The sequence below is a fragment of the Salvelinus fontinalis genome, chromosome 11 (assembly GCF_029448725.1).
Source record: "Salvelinus fontinalis isolate EN_2023a chromosome 11, ASM2944872v1, whole genome shotgun sequence".
NCBI classification, from domain to species: domain Eukaryota; kingdom Metazoa; phylum Chordata; class Actinopteri; order Salmoniformes; family Salmonidae; genus Salvelinus; species Salvelinus fontinalis.
The window spans coordinates 39914510-39934262 of NC_074675.1; the positions used below are offsets into that span (position 1 = coordinate 39914510).

Consider the following 19753-nt stretch of genomic DNA (forward strand, 5'->3'; position numbering starts at 1 on the left):
CCAAGAAACACAAGCAATGGACATTAGAGTGGTGGAAATCTGTCTTTTGGTCTGATGAGTCCAAATTTGATATCCGCATGTGTGGTTCCCTCCTTGAAGCATGGAGGAGGTGTGATGGTGTGGGGTGCTTTGCTGGTGATACTGTCCGTGATTTATTTAGAATTCAAGGCACACTTAACCAGAATGGCTACCGCAGCATTCTGCAGCGATACACCATCCCATCTGGTTTGGACTTAGTGGGACTATCATTTGTTTTTCAACACGAAAATGACCCAACACACCTCCAGGCTGTGTAAGGTCTATTTGCCCAAGAAGGAGAGTGATGGAGTGCTGCATCAGATAACCTGGCTTCCACAATCACCGGACCTCAACCCAACTGAGAAGGTTTGAGATGAGTTGGACTGCAGAGTGAAGGACAAGCAGCCAACAAGTGCTCAGCATATGTGGGAACTCCTTCAAGACTGTTGGAAAAGCATTTCTGATGAAGCTGGTTGCGAGAATGACAGCGTTGCACTGTCTTGGAATCAAGGCAAAGGGTGGCTACTTTGAAGAATCTAAAATATATTTTGATTTGCTCAGCAATTTTTGGGTTGATTCCATGATTCCATATGTGTTATTTCATAGTTTTGATGTCTTCACTATTATTGTACAATGTCGAAAATAGTACAAATTAAGACAAACACATCAAGGAGTAGGTGTGTCCAAACTTTTGACTGGTACTGTAGGTGCATAAATTGGACCATATTGCTGTCCTGCCTGCACAATCAAAATAACGAGTATTTTTGGGTATCAGGGAAAATGTATGCGAGTAAAAAGTACATTATTTTCTTCAGGAATGTAGTGGAGTAAAAGTTGGGAAAATTATAAATAGTAAAGTACAGATGCCCTTTAAAGTACTTTTACACCACTGATGCTACCACTTACATAACAGGCACTTTGACTGAGCAAGGCTCCACGTGGTGATTCATTGATTGACGTAGAGTATGTTGAAGCGTTTATCATTATATGATTTGTTCAATTCGTTTTTCATTAACTGCATATTACATATTGTTTTACATGAATATCACAGTACCTAAGTAAACGTTAGATCCTCAAAACATCCGGTCAAAAGCAAAGCCTACGACTAAGCCAGTTATATGCATCACAACACCCATTCATACCAATCGAACGGCGCTGAAACGATACACCAAACTATTTTTGCTGTCTCAATTCATCCTCTCTCTATAATGACCATTCTTGCAGCGGTAAGCCATACACACCCTTCGATGTGTTTTGGTCACACGATCCCCCCCCCCAGAATGCTGTGCATGTAGTGGAGCTGGAAGGTAAATGATGATGTTGTTTAATGAGCCTTTTGTGGCAGGCCCACAAATCGGTCAGTGGGTCTCCGTGGTATATTTTGCATCGACACATTCGGTAAAACCCTGATATCATCTGACGTGATGAGGTCATAATGGATAGAGGCTGGGTGTTGTTGGGTAATTAATTCCTCATCCCGGCTCCCCGAGACTAGAGAGGTCAGCTGTAGAGGTCACATGTCACTGGGAGAAGGCCATATGCACTGGTACGTGGTCGCACACGCTTGCACACGCTTGCACACACACACACACACACACACACACACACACACACACACACACACACACACACACACACACACACACACACACACACACACACACACATCCCCGCTCGCCCACGCAGCTTCTTCCATACATACTTAAGCTACAAGGATATTCTCAAGCACACCTGGGTGCACACACCTATTGTGCCTGTGCACAAGCACACACAGACAGTGGTACAGCAAACAACAGTTTCCTGTCAAGCCTGAAATGAGGGGTGCTGAGAGCTCACCAGCTCCTTCTCAGGGCCAGAGACAGTCAGGCTTCTGTTGCACTGCACTGTCAAAATGACCGTTGAGTGGTTGAAAGGAGGGCGAGAAGGAGGGGAGTGAAGGGGGAAGAAGAGATTCACAAGGAGGACACATTGTCTCGCTCCCGGGCAAAAAGCCTGGGGTTTGGATTTGAACATTGTCAAGCGACAGAGCTCGGGCCGATTGGATAATAAAAAGCCTCTCAGCTAGAACTCCAACATTGCTGATAACAAGCAGATTCAGACTCTTCAAAGGAAACCACAGTGGCCCAGATCAACTCTACTGATAACTCAGTTTCGGTCGGGACTGTTATAGTTCATTCAGGGCAATTTTCGGTGCCAGACGAAGAGTTAGCTTAAGTTGCAAGCATGACAGCGGAAAAAAAGATGCTAAAACAACAAAAGGCAGAGATGAGACGATCGGTCTCTGCTTCTCGTCTGGGCACAGAATATTTAGACGTTTTTTTGTGCGTGTATCAGGGGAGATGGATGGGGTGGTGTTAGGCTTAAGTGAAGAATCACCTGTCATTCTCTGGAACCACACAGGTGAGCTGTGTATGATTTCTGGATCATGATACAGACTGATGTAGATGATGAATGGCTCCTCTGGTTGAGAACAGAAAACATACACCACGTGATGCATAAATTCCACCACATGGATTGAATGTCTATATGCCACGTTTCCAACGGCTGATATATCAAGTCTGCCCGCTGGCTGCTGTGAGAACTAAGCAGGTTTGCCCTTCAAATAGATGTAAACATCATGTCTACTAAGCGTGAGGCAAAGCTCAGGCTACATTTGAAAGTTGTGCAGGACACAAAATGGACGGCGAACAACAAGGAACTAGCAGATCATCTGAAGTTGGTCGCACACTGTATTTGAATGTGACAAAGACGACAGCACAGCATTGCACAATGCACCAGTCGAAGCCCAGCAAAGAACTAGAAAACGAGCGATACTGGCATGCGGCAAATCTCAAGCTATATTCCTTACAGGCTTCCATTGTTTCCCCTCCCTTGGTTCAGAGCAAGCCTTTGTCCATAGGAAAAAATAGATTACTATTGTAATCCTAAACCCTAGACACAGTTGTGTCGGTGCCTCACCATGGAAATGATTTCCCTTTGTAGGGAGTCCATCAGACGTGTAATAAGCATGTAGGCTGTAATATGCATGTAGGCTGTAATATGCATGTAGGCTGTAATAAGCAGGTAAGACATTTCGCCAAGCCGCCAACATCAGAGGGGGATTATACAGCATGCAAATGGCCGTTTCCAATAAAATGCTTCTGAAACAGCAGCTGAGCGTTGGAAGTAGATCAGGCAATGCATCCATGAACGCATTCCAATAAATCAGGCATAGGGAAAACATTAGCATACTTCATCAGGAGTGCTATAGTCCAGTAACAGCAGCTTCCAAACCCCAGTAACAGCAGCTCTGTCAGTCTGCATCTACCAGTTAGCCATTCTTATTCAATTAAGAAGCTCTCTGTTACTATTGACAAGGCCAAGACTGGCAGGCCTTGCCCAAAACATGCCAGCCTCAGTATGAAGGTCGATGCCCATGTCTTAGGCACCCTCTGGCACGCGCTGCTACTCTGCCCTGGCCAGATGGCAACAGGTGGCAAGACTACAGCAGGCACGCCAGACAGGAGGGACAACGCCTCCTGTGCCGCCTCCCGTGCCCATCCTCCGCAGATGGCCTGAGTTGACAGAAGAACGACTGAGGTTGGCAACCCGGACATATCCAGAGAACAAATGTTGTTGCAGTGTACCAACAAACCAGTCACATGCGGCTGATTGTCACCGACTATAGAGATACATATATTACAAATGACCAAGATGTCAATGTCCTAAAATAAACATGTCCTTCTTTTAAAAACACCTTGATAAATGTCTGATCTGTAAGTCAATTGAAATGGGCATTTGATAAATTCAGAACTAATGTGTCTTAATGTCATTATTTTGTAGAATCCAGTAAGTTAGTGGTCTGGGTTAATGAATACGTTACATCTACAGTATACCTGTTATAACCCTATAACACGGTATAGCAGAATGTGGATCCCCCTGGGAATGCATGCTGGCATATTTTCATCTCTGCACCAATTTCCATCTATGCTGCAAATGGGTCACAGGGATAATAAATGTGATGATGGGCTGTCACAATCTTCAAGAGGCAGAAGGACAATTATTATGCGTTGTTGCATTACGTTACCCATATCTGCACATGCACATGCAAAAATGGGAAACGAAAGCACACGGCTAGAGTGCATTCAGAAAGTATTCATACCCCCTTGACTTATTCCACATTTCGTTGCGTTACAGCCTTTTTTCTCACCCATAAACACACACACACACACACACAATACCCCATAATGACAAAGTGAAAACATGTTTTTAAAAATGTTTGTACGTTTATTAAAAATGAAATATAGAAATATCTAATTCACATAAGTATTCACAGCCCTTAGTCAATACATGTAATAATCACCTTTGGCAGAGATTACAGCTGTGAGTCTTTCTGGGTAAGTCTCTAGGAGCATTGCACACCCAGTGTTTGTCCCAGTGTTTGGTGGAAAGCAGACAACCATGTTTTCTCTAGGATTTTGCCTGTGCTCAGCTCCATCCTGTTTTTTTTTATCCTGAAAAATGCTGTTGTCCTTAACAACTACAAGCATACACATAACATGATGCAGCCACCACTATGCTTGAAAATATAGAGTGTGGTACTCAGTAATGTGTTATATTGGGTTTGCCCCAAACATAACACTTTGTATTCAGGACAAAAAGTTAATTGCTTTGCCACATTTCTTTTGCAGTATTACAGTGGTTGAACCACAAATTTTTGCGATTATGCTGCGGGACTTAGAGGTAATTTGCGGTTTACTACAGCACCTTGCGTCACTACTTCGTTGCTCCAGACCAGCGCAAGGGGGAGTTAGAGCACTGATTATGCTTTTGGGTCCTACCATGTCTCTGACTGACAATGAATGGGCGACATAAACCTAAATAGAAACTGATAATTGTGCACGAATTCAGTATTACTTACTAAAACTGTCATTACACTAAGGTTTTTATTAGAATTATTTTGCTCTTATTGTAGTACTGTAGCCCACTCCCGACCGATCATGTTGTACAGCGCCTGAGTGGCGCAACAGTCTAAAACACTGCATAGCAGTGCAAACTGCGTTGCTAGAGATTCTGGTTCAATATCTGTGCCGGCTTTGACTGGTAGACCCATGAGATGACTGTAGGTTTTTGGTTACTCTCCCTCTAAAAACAGAAATAAATCATTCTAAATAACAAACTGGCTTTATTACAAATAAGTAACAATGTCTCACCTCATGTTCAAGAATTGCCTTTTTCCTTGCTCATTTTACGTTATTTGAAAACAAAATCTCCAAAATATTGTTATTTTTTAAATAAAGTGATGATTAAAATTATTATTAATTTAGAATTATATAAAAGCCCCTTGGATATTCTCAGATATATTATTAACCCTGTTATTAGCAGGACAATATATATTGGTCATGGCTTCCGAGTGGCACACAATGGGATTGCCTTGCAGTTCTCCAGCTGTATCCACTGAAACAGCCCTGGGCATGCGAGGTTCAAGGCACGAGGGCAGGGGGCACGGGATGGGATGCAGAGCCGCGCACAGAAGACCGACCTAGCCCATGGGGGAGGGAGGAGGAGGAAGGGGGAGGGGGGGTGGAACCCCACCCCGCCACACTGGGTAGCACAGAGCAACACTTTAAGGGGCATTGCACTAATATTGGCGCTGACTGGGATTCCCGCTGTTCTTAGCGCCTGTCTGCACGTTCAAACTAAAACAATGTAACTAATAATGGCGTGAAAAATGCCCCTTAGATTTAAATTCGGAGGGCAGATATTATTAAATATTAAAGCATGAGCCCTCTCACCAAAGGCGTCACTCAGGCCCTCCGATTTGACACACTGAACTCTGTCTGAGAAGTAGTTGGTGAACCAGGCGAGGCAATCATTTGAAAAACCAAGGCTGTTGAGTCTGCCGATAAGAATGTGGTGATTGACATAGTCGAAAGCCTTGGCCAGGTCGATGAATACAGCTGCACAGTACTGTCTCTTATCGATGGAGCTTATGATATTTAGGACCTTGAGTGTTGCTGAGGTGCACCCGTGACCAGCTCGGAAACCAGATTGCATAGCGGAGAAGGTGTGGTGGGATTCTAAATGGTTGGTGATCTGTTTGTTAACTTGGCTTTCGAAGACCTTTCGAAGGCAGTGTAGGATAAATATAGGTCTGTAGCAGTTTGGGTCTAGAGTGTATCCCCCTTTGAAGAGGGGGCTGTCCGCGGCAGCTTTCCTATCTTTGGGGATCTCAGACGATACAAAAGATGTCGAACAGGCTAGTAATAGGGGTTGCAACAATTTCAGCTGATAATTTTAGAAAGAGAGGGTCCAGATTGTCTAGCCCAGCTGATTTGTAGGGGTCCAGCTTTTGCAGCTCTTTCAGTACATCAGCTATCTGGATTTGGGTGACGGAAAAATGGGGGAGGCTTCGGCAAGTTGCTGTGGGGGGGTGCAGGGCTGTAGACCAGGGTAGGGGTAGCCAGGTGGAAAGCATGGCCAGCCGTAGAAAAATGCTTATTGAAATTCTCAATTATCGTGGATTTAATCGGTGGTGACAGTGTTTCCTAGCCTCGGTGCAGTGGGCAGCTGGGAGGAGGTGCTCTTATTCTCCATGGACTTTACAGTATCCAAGAACATTTTGGAGTTTGTGCTGCAGGATGCAAATTTCTGTTTGAAAAAGCTAGACTTTGCTTTCCTAACTGCCTGTGTATATTAGTAAATAGCCCAGTACTATAGCCTACTCCCGACCGTCACGTTATACAGTGCCATATTTTCCGTTCCATCCTAACGGAAATCCAGAAAGTTTTTCGTTTTTCTTGGAATAGAAACACCATGATATTAATCAAATTAATTAAGCAACATTTCTTGAAATCAGTCCCATATACTATGTTCTTACAAAAAAAGGTTTATAATTTCTCTAGTACAGCCACTATTGAAGGCTATCAAATGCTTCTCAAAGATGCCCTCTGGTGGTCAAACTAGCACTAACGGTACCAGTGGTTGACACTCAAATAACGTGCCATAGAATTCTGGCAGTAACTGTTTTAAAGTTACCATTGGCCTCATGGTGAAATCCATGAGCGGTTTCCTTCCTCTCCAGCAACTGAGTTAGGAAGGACAACTGTATCTGTGTCGTGACTGGGTGTAATGATACACCATCCAAAGTGTAATTAATAACTTCACCATGCTTAAAAGGGATATTATTCTATGTCTGCTTTTTATATTTACCCATCTACCAATAGGTGCCATTCTTTGAGTGGCATTGAAAAACCTACCGGGTCTTTGTGGTTGAATCTGTGTTTGAAATTCACTGCTCGACTGTGGGACCTTACAGATAATACTATTATTTCACACAAGAGTGAGTCCATGCAACTTATTATGTGACCTGTTAAGCACATTTTCACACCTAAACATATTTAGGCTTGCCATTACAAAGGGGTTGAATACATATTGACTTAAAATGTTTACTAATTAATAAAGCATGAAAAGCTGAAATGTCTTGATTTCAGCTTTTCATGCTTTATTAATTAGTAAACATTTCTAAAAACATCATTCCACTTTGACATTATATGGGGCGTTGTGTGTGTAAGCCAGTGACACAAAATCTCAATTTAATCTATTTTAAATTCAGGCTGTAAAACAACAAAATGAGGAAAAAGTCAAGGGGTGTGAGTACTTTCTGAAGGCACTGTATGTGCTCTCACACACACACACATACACCTCCCCCTGCCACCCACCCACACACACCCACCCACACACACCAAGCAGGCACCAGTAGCAGGTGTCTGAGCCTAAGGCAGGGTAAATTCTCTCAAGTGACTGCCTGCACTAAGTAGGCTTGTGGACTGTCTCATCTGCTCACTGTGGCAGATTAGTATTAGTGAGACAGCCTGAACGTCCAGCTGAATTCATACGGACTCTTGTTTTCCTCTTTCATTATCTTTAGATCGTTCAATCTGTATGTTTACTATTAATGGCAAGTCTGCTATTTCAAACCTAAACGTATCCATGAGAAATAGATTCACATGAACATTTAAGTGTTCCCATATTACAAAATATTGTTCATTCTTGTCTGCTTTCCCCCACAACTATTCTCCCTCAGATGTGTATTTTGCCTGATGGAGTGGGCTTATAAAATAAAACTGTCAGAGACATAAAAACAGGCCTCCCTCTTTCTTCCACTTTATATTTCCTTATTTATTGGCAATTCCCCCCCCCCCCCAAAAAAAAAAATTGCATGCCCCTTTGTAAAGAAGACTGTTTTGATACATTTTATTTGCGCTCGCTCGTTCTCAAATTTTATTGAAAGAAAATGCCAGGTGAGGGCAAGGAAATGTGGGCTTTTAATGTTGGGAAAGTTTGAATTTCATTTTTCAATCAAATTCAGTAAAACATACGGTTTGAATGGAGTAGTTTTGGATGTGTCATCTATCCTCGATCTGTTCTCTGGAGAGATTGAGGTATCGGTTCTCCAAGAGCAATTATAAACTGGGTGGTTCGAACCCTGAATGCTGATTGGCTGAAAGCCATGGTATCTCAGACCATATACCACGGGTAAGACAAAATATTTCTACTGTTCTAATTACGTTGGTAACCAGTTTATTATAGCAATAAGGCACCTCAGGGGTTTGTGGTATATGGCGAATATACCACGGCTAAAGGCTGTATCCAGGCACTCCGCGTTGGGCATAAGAACAGCTCATAGCCGTTGTATATTGGCCGTATACTACACCCCCTCGTGCCTTATTGCTAAATGATGCTCTTATAACTAATTGTTGATAATCATACCACTGCCTTGCCTACAGACATACAAATTATGTCCCCTAAGCATTTGGATTATTTTCCATTTGTAAGTTTCATTCTTTTTTTTTTTTTTACACCTTTTTCTCCCCAATTTTGTGTTATCCAACTGGTAGTTGCAGCGATGGGACAAGACTGTAACTCCCGTACAGACTCAGGAGAGGCGAAGGTCGAGAGCCGTGTGTCCTCCGAAACACAACCCAACCAAGCCGCACTGCTTCTTGACACAATGCCCACTTAACCCGGAAGCCAGCCGCACCAATGTGTCGGAGGAAACACTGTACACCTGGCGACCACGTCAGCGTGCTCGGCCCGCCACAGGAGTTGCTAGAGCGCGATGGGGCATAGACATTCCTGCCGGCCAAACCCTCCCCTAACCCGGACGACGCTGGGTTTGATGGAATAACATTTGATGGAATAAACATCAGTCATACAGCATATATACCGTAGCCACAGCTGTTCTCGTCATCTTATTTTTTTTTTTTTTTTTTTATACCTTTATTTAACTAGGCAAGTCAGTTAAGAACAAATTCTTATTTACAATGACGGCCTAGGAACAGTGGGTTAACTGCCTTGTTCAGGGGCAGAACGACAGATTTCCACCTTGTGAACTCAGGGATTCGATCTTGCAACCTTTCGGTTACTAGTCCAATGCTCTAACCACTAGGCTACCTGCCGCTCCATCTTATTCAGTTTCATCCACCAACCAATCAGAAACAATGCACACCTACTGTATGCATCACAATTCATCATATAAGACTATGCACCCAACCAACTCTGCGAATCAAACCCACTACAAAAGGGAAAACCAAACAGCATTCCAAAAATGCATTCCCAGAATCCCATGCAAAACGCCTGTGCCCATAGCCGCGTGGCATGGCGTGCTGAGCTAAGACCCAGCTGTGGGCATTGACATGACTCCCTTGCTCCATTTCCCATGCTCCATCGCCATAGCAGCTCATGCGTAGCGTGCCTATGGGGGTTTGGGAGGCGGGGTAGAGGTGGTACTGAGCCTGTGTGGCGGGAATCTTACGCAACATCACCTCGCCGTTGGTGTTAGCTCCCTGTGATTACTACATCAGTGGTCTGGTCAGGGAGAGAGCATATCCTGTGCGTATGTATGTCACCCTCATGTTAATGTTTTCGCTGCAGTAAGGTACAGGTGAGGTTGACTGGTCAATTGTGTTGCGCAACATCTGTAGCAAGGCATTTCATGGAAAGTCCCAGTCCTGTAGTTTTTACAGCAAATTAACTGAATTCATTTGAGATACAGTACCTGAAGTGTGATGATGTCTAACCCATAATATCAACTCATAACATGAATCCATACTGATCAATTTGACAATGACCACACTCCTTGCACCAAATACATCAAAAATCCCATCCCGGAACCAAATAGTGCACGTCAATTTACGTATTGACCCATCTATCGTGTGTCATTCGACTCAATCCTTCACTCCAGATCAGTCTGTTTATCTGGCGCTGTTTGTCTCGGACACTTCATCTATCTACTTTATCTATCAGTTAACTGGATTTATCAACTGTGTCCCTTGCTCTCTTTTTCCCCCTCTACCTTCCTATCCTCTGTCAGCAGCCTCCTTGCTCGCCCATTTGGAGGTCAGCCCATTCCGCACCATGGGATACTGAACTGATACTCCCTGGAGACTGAAAGGTCCATTACTCTATGCGAGAGAGAGGGGGGCAGAGCGTCACTAGGTAATGTTCTGCAGCTTGCCTCCCAAATGCATGTAAAAGCATTGCTTGATACACCGTCATTTAATAAGGCAAGCGGCTAACAAGTGTTGTTTTTGCTTAAAGGAAGGGTTCACCCATTTTTAATTGTATTTTATTTTTGTGCAACTCTGAGTGATGTTCTATCGATTCCCTGGGTCATTACTTGTTTTCGTGTGTATCGGAGTTATTGACGTTCAAGCAGGCAGAAATCCGGGCAGTATGACATAGCACAGTGATAAAGTCGCTCTCACTACACTGGAAGTTAATCGAAATACGTCTTCTAGATCGCAAAAACGTTTATCATACATGTCAGATTTCAATACTGGCTGATGTCATAACTCGGGAGGATGTCTCCTCTCGAATGAGCCGTTAATCATATTTTTCCAATATTCCTACCTCGAGAAATGTGTAATTTAACGGAGGGTCTAGCACATTTTTCGTATTTGTCTACATCTTTAGTCCAGGGTGCATCGCATGGTGCCGTTGCCAGATATATTATAGAAAGGAGATAGCAATCCAATGAATGAAGGAACATATAATGCCCCACCCAGCAGACTATAGACCAATCGCGTTCACGTTGTCATGCTGCGTCACACGGTTGCTAAGCTAATCGTCACGCAATCCCTTCTCAAAGTCAAATCATTGATATTGTATTTGTCACATGCGCCGAATACAACACCTTACCGTGAAATACTTACTTACAAGCCCTTAACCAACAATGCAGTTCAGTGTATATGTTAAGAAACGTACCCATTTTCCTTGTAAGTACGTAACGTCACGATTCCAAAGCTTTACGATACTACAGATAGCAAGTTAATTACAGTGGGGAGAAAAAGTATTTAGTCAGCCACCAATTGTGCAAGTTCTCCCACTTAAAAAGATGAGAGGCCTGTAATTGTCATCATAGGTACACTTCAACTATGACAGACAAAATGAGAAAAGAAAATACATAAAATCACATTGTAGGATTTTTTATGAATTTATTTGCAAATGATGGTGGAAAATAAGTATTTGGTCAATAACAAAAGTTTCTCAATACTTTGTTATATACCCTTTGTTGGCAATGACAGAGGTCAAACTTTTTCTGTAAGTCTTCACAAGGTTTTCACACACTGTTGCTGGTATTTTGGCCCATTCCTCCATGCAGATCTCCTCTAGAGCAGTGATGTTTTGGGGCTGCTGCTGGGCAACACGGACTTTCAACTCCCTCCAAAGATTTTCTATGGGGTTGAGATCTGGAGACTGGCTAGGCCACTCCAGTACCTTGAAATGCTTCTTACGAAGCCACTTCTTCGTTGCCCGGGCGTTGTGTTTGGGATCATTGTCATGCTGAAAGACCCAGCCACGTTTCATCTTCAATGCCCTTGCTGATGGAAGGAGGTTTTCACTCAAAATCTCACGATACATGGCCCCATTCATTCTTTCCTTTACACGGATCAGTCGTCCTGGTCCCTTTGCAGAAAAACAGCCCCAAAGCATGATGTTTCCACCCCCATGCTTCACAGTAGGTATGGTGTTCTTTGGATGCAACTCAGCATTCTTTGTCCTCCAAACACGACGAGTTGAGTTTTTACCAAAAAGTTCTATTTTGGTTTCATCTGACCATATGACATTCTCCCAATCTTCATCTGGTTCATCCAAATGCTCTCTAGCACACTTCAGATGGGCCTGGACATGTACTGGCTTAAGCAGGGGGACACGTCTGGCACTGCAGGATTTGAGTCCCTGGCTGCGTAGTGTGTTACTGATGGTAGGCTTTGTTACTTTGGTCCCAGCTCTCTGCAGGTCATTCACTAGGTCCCCCCGTGTGGTTCTGGGATTTTTGCTCACCATTCTTGTGATCATTTTGACCCCACGGGGTGAGATCTTGCGTGGAGCCCCAGATCGAGGGAGATTATCAGCGGTCTTGTATGTCTTCCATTTCCTAATAATTGCTCCCACAGTTGATTTCTTCAAACCAAGCTGCTTACCTGTTGCAGATTCAGTCTTCCCAGCCTGGTGCAGGTCTACAATTTTGTTTCTGGTGTCCTTTGACAGCTCTTTGGCCATTAATACAGGTAACGAGTGGAGGACAGAGAAGCCTCTTAAAGAAGAAGTTACAGGTCTGTGAGAGCCAGAAATCTTGCTTGTTTGTAGGTGACCAAATACTTATTTTCCACCATCATTTGAAAATAAATTCATTAAAAATCCTATAATGTGATTCTCTGGAATTTTTTTTCTCTTTTTGTCTGTCATAGTTGAAGTGTACCTGTGATGAAAATTGCAGGCCTCTCTCATCTTTTTAAGTGGGAGAACTTGCACAATTGGTGGCTGACTAAATACTTTTTTGCCCCACTGTCTCACATCTTGGAAAGGTTTTGTAAAAAAATAAATAATAATAATTTCACTCCTATTCACTCCTTGAAGGAGAGCGCTCCTTGTTCCAGAATCGCCCAGAATGCACAGCGCGGACCATTGATGTAGCATGAGCAACATTTAGCATTGCCTCAAAAGTATATCTGCCGTTGCAAATGTCTAACTCCACTCTGTGAAGCACTTTGATCTGCAGGTTGAACATGGTGAGATTGTAGACTCCTAAATTGATAGCTGTAAAATCGCCTCAACAAACTGCACTAACTAGCTGCTTCCCCTGCTGATATTTGTCTTTGGTATTACTGTGTGTAGCTACGTTTGCTAGCTAGCCAGCAAGCCCATAGCGAGAGCCTTGCATTGTGGATTTTGTAATCAACTTGATCTGCAACAGATTTCCACAATGATTTTCCATGTTTCTACCAACTTTACTATAACGCCAAAATGAAACATTTGTTCACAAAAAATATTGTTCTCAGTGTTATTTAACACTGTAAATTAAATGAATGAGGGTAGATTTTTCCTTTAAGCAACAACAAGGGAAGCAATTATGTGTAGCTCCTATGTGTAAACCCTATGGTTGTGTGAAGTGAAACCTCTAGGGTCAGGCATAAGTCAAATCACATAACAGAACTATGCTGCCTTTGATGTCTAGACTAGGTTGGATATAGGCAATTCCACAGTAACAGAGTTATGCTAAGACAAAGATTTTCCCTTTGAAATGTATGCCAAACAAAAACTAAATTATTGCAAAGTTAAACCATACAACAACGTGCAAAGACTACTTTTAACACTTTCTTCAAAGACTACTTTTAACACTACTTTTTCCACAGAACAAAAAACATTTACTTGAAGAAAATTTGCTAACAGAATGACGGTTTGTGTAGCCCCTATGGGTTGTGGGAAGTGAAACCTCTAGGGTCAGGTGTACGTGAAGTCACATAACAGAACTCCACTGCCTTTCCCGCAGATCCCAGCGGTACGGAGAGGTGTCATGGTAGTTGGCGTTGATGGCCTCGTCCGCTCTTGATGCGCGTGCGCAGGTCGAACTTGACGATGTTACGCGTGCGCTCCTTGTTGAAGAACAGTGCGTCATGGTATACTACAACGCGGTGAGGTAGTTTGTACGTGGTCTCGCCACTCATGACACGCAGGTCAAACTTGACAATGTTGTGCATGCAACAACGTCAATCATTAGTTTTTGTTTGACATACATTTTAAAGTGAAAAATCAACAGACTGTGGAATTGCTGAGATTCTGGGAAAAAAGTAATTTAATTTAAAAACTGCAGGTGAGCTACATGTACATATTACCTCAATATATATATATATATATATATATATATATATATATATATATACACTGCTCAAAAAAAATAAAGGGAACACTTAAAAAACACAATGTAACTCCAAGTCAATCACACTTCTGTGAAATCAAACTGTCCACTTAGGAAGCAACACTGATTGACAATAAATTTCACATGCTGTTGTGCAAATGGAATAGACAAAAGGTGGAAATTATGGGCAATTAGCAAGACACCCCCAAAAAAGGAGTGATTCTGCAGGTGGTGACCACAGACCACTTCTCCGTTCCTATGCTTCCTGGCTGATGTTTTGGTCACTTTTGAATGCTGGCGGTGCTCTCACTCTAGTGGTTGCATGAAACGGAGACTACAACCCACACAAGTGGCTCAGGTAGTGCAGTTCATCCAGGATGGCACATCAATGCGAGCTGTGGCAAAAAGGTTTGCTGTGTCTGTCAGCGTAGTGTCCAGAGCATGGAGGCGCTACCAGGAGACAGGCCAGTACATCAGGAGACGTGGAGGAGGCCGTAGGAGGGCAACAACTCAGCAGCAGGACCGCTACCTCCGCCTTTGTGCAAGGAGGTGCACTGCCAGAGCCCTGCAAAATGACCTCCAGCAGGCCACAAATGTGCATGTGTCAGCATATGGTCTCACAAGGGGTCTGAGGATCTATTCTCGGTACCTATTGGCAGTCAGGCTACCTCTGGCGAGCACATGGAGGGCTGTGCGGCCCCACAAAGAAATGCCACCCCACACCATGACTGACCCATCGCCAAACCGGTNGGCAGTCAGGCTACCTCTGGCGAGCACATGGAGGGCTGTGCGGCCCCACAAAGAAATGCCACCCCACACCATGACTGACCCATCGCCAAACCGGTCATGCTGGAGGATGTTGCAGGCAGCAGAACGTTCTCCACGGCGTCTCCAGACTCTGTCACGTCTGTCAAATGTGCTCATGTGCTCAGTGTGAACCTGCTTTCATCTGTAAAGAGCACAGGGCGCCAGTGGCGAATTTGCCAATCTTGGTGTTCTCTGGCAAATGCCAAACGTCCTGCACGGTGTTGGGCTGTAAGCACAACCCCCACCTGTGGACGTCGGGCCCTCATACCACCCTCATGGAGTCTGTTTCTGACCATTTGAGCAGACACATGCACATTTGTGGCCTGCTGGAGGTCATTTTGCAGGGCGCTGGCAGTGCACCTCCTTGCTCAAAGGCGGAGGTAGCGGTCCTGCTGCTGGGTTGTTGCCCTCCTACGGCCTCCTCCACGTCTCCTGATGTACTGGCGTGTCTCCTGGTAGTGCCTCCATGCTCTGGACACTACGCTGACAGACACAGCAAACCTTTTTGCCACAGCTCGCATTGATGTGCCATCCTGGATGAACTGCACTACTTGAGCCACTTGTGTGGGTTGTAGACTCCGTCTCATGCTACCACTAGAGTGAGAGCATCGCCAGCATTCAAAAGTGACCAAAACATCAGCCAGGAAGCATAGGAACTGAGAAGTGGTCTGTGGTCACCACCTGCAGAATCACTCCTTTTTTGGGGGTGTCTTGCTAATTGCCCATAATTTCCACCTTTTGTCTATTCCATTTGCACAACAGCATGTCAAATTTATTGTCAATCAGTGTTGCTTCCTAAGCGGACAGTTTGATTTCACAGAAGTCTGATTGACTTGGAGTTACATTGTGTTGTTTAAGTGTTCCCTTTATTTTTTTGAGCAGTGTATATATATATATATATCAAATACAACCAGTACCCCCTGTATATAGCCTCGCTACTGTTATTTTACTGCTGCTCTTTAATTATTATATATATGTATATTTTTTTTTTTATTAAAACTTCATAGTTGGTTAAGGGCTTGTAAGTAAGCATTTCACTGTAAGGTCTACACCTGTTGTATTCGACGCATGTGACAAATAAAATGTTATTTGATTTGATTTCCACCAGTGAGGATGGTAAAGACTTCACAGCCAAATAACATGTGACACTTCAGACCAGGCTGTTAATGAGCCAGTGCAAAGAATTACCTTGTCATGTCAAAACAATTTGGGGTAGGCTCGATGACTACTTTTAAAGAAGGAGCATCGGAGGGAAGAATTTTTACTTTTTCTTAAAAAGAGTTGTGGCAAGTTAAAGGAGAGCAGTCATCTGTCTTTACAAAGGTGACAGGTACCGTAAGAGAGACAGACAGACAAACTTTGAGAACAGACTAAAAAGGTAAACAAACAACTCTTGTAGTTCTATTAACCTTCTGTCAGATTTATATAGAAAATAATGTCATATCTAATAAACATCAGAAACTAGGGACAACTACCCAGAAATACAATCCCCGTGAGAAAAAATAACTAACCAATCACGTGACCGCAAACAAATTATTTAGTTTTTTGAACGCAAATCCTTTTTTTCTCCGACAGTTAAAATGTCTTGTAACACAACAATGTGACTGCAGTTATTACATTTCCCCACAGCTGGTGTGTGGTTTGCTTGTTTTTTTTCTCTCATTCAAGGGGTTTAATTAAATGGCAAAAGGAGGATGACACATTGAGGTGTCATATTCCATAGCTAATTATCACCAACCCATACACTCGCAATAGTGCTAACGTGTAACAATACACATACTTCCTCTTCATTTACTCTGCTCTTTACTCTCCAATTAAAAAAGCCTACAAATCATAATGTCAAACAAGCTAGGAACATGACAACTGACACTCATAGGCCATGAGTATGAAAGCGAAGCCATTTGTATTCAATTACACTTATCGCAACACTGAAATGTGCTAAAATGTATACATTTTGAACAGTGTTTCACTGACTTCAAGTAAAGACCTTGGAGAAAATATTAACAAACCTTATGTCCTCCATCCACACACAGTACCCTCAACAACCTCCCTTTCTCTTCTCCTGCCATCAAAACGACTGCAAGCACTAATAACGTCTACCAAAGATACCAACATCTCTCTGAATTACCAACAAGCTAGTGAAAGACATGAAACAGAAGAGCGAAAAAATAAGACAAATGTGGGCCTACCTGGTCTACCGTCCAAGGCACCAAAGTCCAGCGAGTACTTGACCACGTGGTAATTGTTCCACACGTACAGCAGGTTGTCCCGCGGGTTGTAATCCACGGCGGCGATGTACTGGTACGAGTTGGGGAAGGGGATGTCCAGGAAGCCATCTTTACTCAGCTCCGTGTTGTAGATATAGTCAATCTTGTTCCCGGTCGCCTCGTTGTCGTCATCTTCGTAGACCGACTTCACCACGTAGAGAATCCCGCAGATCATGAAGGAGTTGGAGGCCGAGCGCTTGTCGTAGGCGGTGTCCCAGGTTCCTTCCACGCGGAGGGTGTAGGGGTTGAGCTGGCTGATGACGATGCGCCCGTTGTTTTGCTCCGTGGCGTAGATGACCCACAGGCCGTTCTCGTCTACGGCGAGATCGATGTCCGACTTGCCCCCCCAGCGATACGGCGAGGTGTCGTGGTAGTTGGCGTTGGCGATGATGGCCTCACCGCTCTTGATGCGCGTGCGCAGGTCAAACTTGACGATGTTGCGCGTGCGCTCCTTGTTGAAGAACAGTGCGCCGTCGTATACTACAAAGCCTGTGCCGTCGACACGGTGCGGTAGTTTGTATGTGGTCGTGGGTCGCCCGGCGATGAAGTCCTCTTTGGAGGAGTACTCGGTCAGCGTGTCCGTGCGGTATGGCGTCCAGGGCATGTAGTAGATCTTGTCAGAGGCCTGGAGGGGGTCTTTACACCAGGCACCGGATTGGTGGTCTGACTCAAAGAGGTGTTCGCTCTGGTACACCCCTCGCAGCAAGCCGGGGCACAGGAATACTGAGGAGCCAAAATGGAGGAAAGACAATGCAGAGAGTTACTTTGGCATGAATGGGACATCAGCATTGGACTACTGCAACTAGGACAAAGAAGGAAATCATTGCTTTCACCTTGATTTAAATGATCAAGACATTAACGAAGTTTACAATGCGTTAGCTTTAATATCTTGTATTGCTTTATGAATGTTCAATAACAAATAGAACAGGGAAAATACAGTGAGCTCCAAAAGTATTGGGACAGTGACACATTTGTTGTTGGTTTTGGCTCTGTACTCCAGCACTTTGGATTTGAAATGATACAATGACTATTAGGTTAAAGTGCAGACTGTCAGCGGCAGGTAGCCTAGTGGTTAAAGCTTTGGGCCAGTAATCGAAAGTTTGCTAGATCGAATCCCTTTCGTTCAGCGCCTGAACAAGGCAGTTAACCCACTGTTCCTAGGCCGTCATTGTAAATAAGAATTTGTTCTTATTTTAACTGACTTGCCTAGTTAAATTAAGGTTAAATATATATATTTTTTAAATAAAATAACATTTGAGGGCATGTTCATCCATATTGGGTGAACCATTACAGCAATTCTTGTACATAGTCCCTTCATTTTAGGGGACCAAAAGTCTTGGGACAAATTTACATATTTATTAGTCAAAAGTTTAGTATTTGGTTCCATATTCCTAGTACGCAATAATTACATCAAGCGTGTGACTCTACAAACTTGTTGGTTGCATTTGCTGTTTGTTTTGGTTGCGTTTCATATAATTTTGTGCCCATTAGAAACCAATGCTAAATAATGTATTGTGTCATTTTGGAGTCACTTGTATTGTAAATAAGACTGTTTTCTAAACACTACTACATTAATGTGGATGCAACCATGGTTACGGATATGAATGAATCGTGAATGATACTTATGCCACTGATTAAAATTCACGATTCATTCAGGATTATCCACACTCATGATAGCATCCACATTAATGTAGACGTGTGTAGAAACATATTCTATTCTTATTCACAACGTGACAAATACAAAGTGACAACAAAATGACACTACATTATTTACCATTCATTTCTATTGGGCACAAAATGATCTGAAACACAACCAAAACAGAAAATGCATCCAACAAGCTTGATGTAGTCATGCATGCTATGGGACCAATTACACCTTTAATACACAAGTTAATTTTTCCCAATGCCTTTAGTCCCCTAAAATGGGGGTGATTATGTAAAAAAAAGTGCTGTAAAATCCTCAAATTAAAGCAGCACTTTAACCTCATAGTCATTTTATCATTTAAAAATCAGAGCCAAAGTCCAGAGCCAAAACAACATTTTGTCACTATCCCAATACTTGGAGCTCACTGTAGCTGTCAATGTTGATTAAATACATAAAAAACAACGTTCGAGGCTGATATAATTTCGCAACATACACATGTACATACACACACATAGGGCAATGATTTCTCATTACACCAGCTATCCACATAATTACAAAAGGAATGTAATCAGTGCCAAAATCAATGTAATACAAAAAGCAATACATTCCATCCACTTATTGCATCCATCCCATCTCCTCCGAGCTATCAGTGGTTAAGGAATAACATTAATATGGACGTCTAATACAAAAAAAAAAACATTAAAAGATTTTGATAAATAGTGCAAGCATACTTATTGGCAGCTGGGGCCCGGGAACACAACAATGACTATCAATATTAATACATGAGAATATTTGTTTCATTACTTCGGACGCTGGAGATATCTTCGGTCTGTG

General features: G+C 43.1%; 1 protein-coding gene across 20 annotated transcripts in view; it reads right to left on the reverse strand.

Annotated features, from left to right (window-relative positions):
• LOC129865730 (adhesion G protein-coupled receptor L3-like) overlaps positions 1-19753 on the reverse strand; it is a 306636-nt gene that overhangs the window by 137832 nt on the left and 149051 nt on the right. For 10 of the 20 annotated variants that reach the window (XM_055938713.1, XM_055938710.1, XM_055938701.1 and 7 more), the window contains one exon: positions 17197-17997. In XM_055938713.1, the coding sequence (XP_055794688.1) occupies positions 17197-17997 (801 nt within the window). Of the gene's footprint in view, positions 1-17196; positions 18006-19753 lie in introns of all 20 variants that reach the window. The other 10 variants (XM_055938705.1, XM_055938702.1, XM_055938704.1 and 7 more) reach the window with 1 other exon arrangement.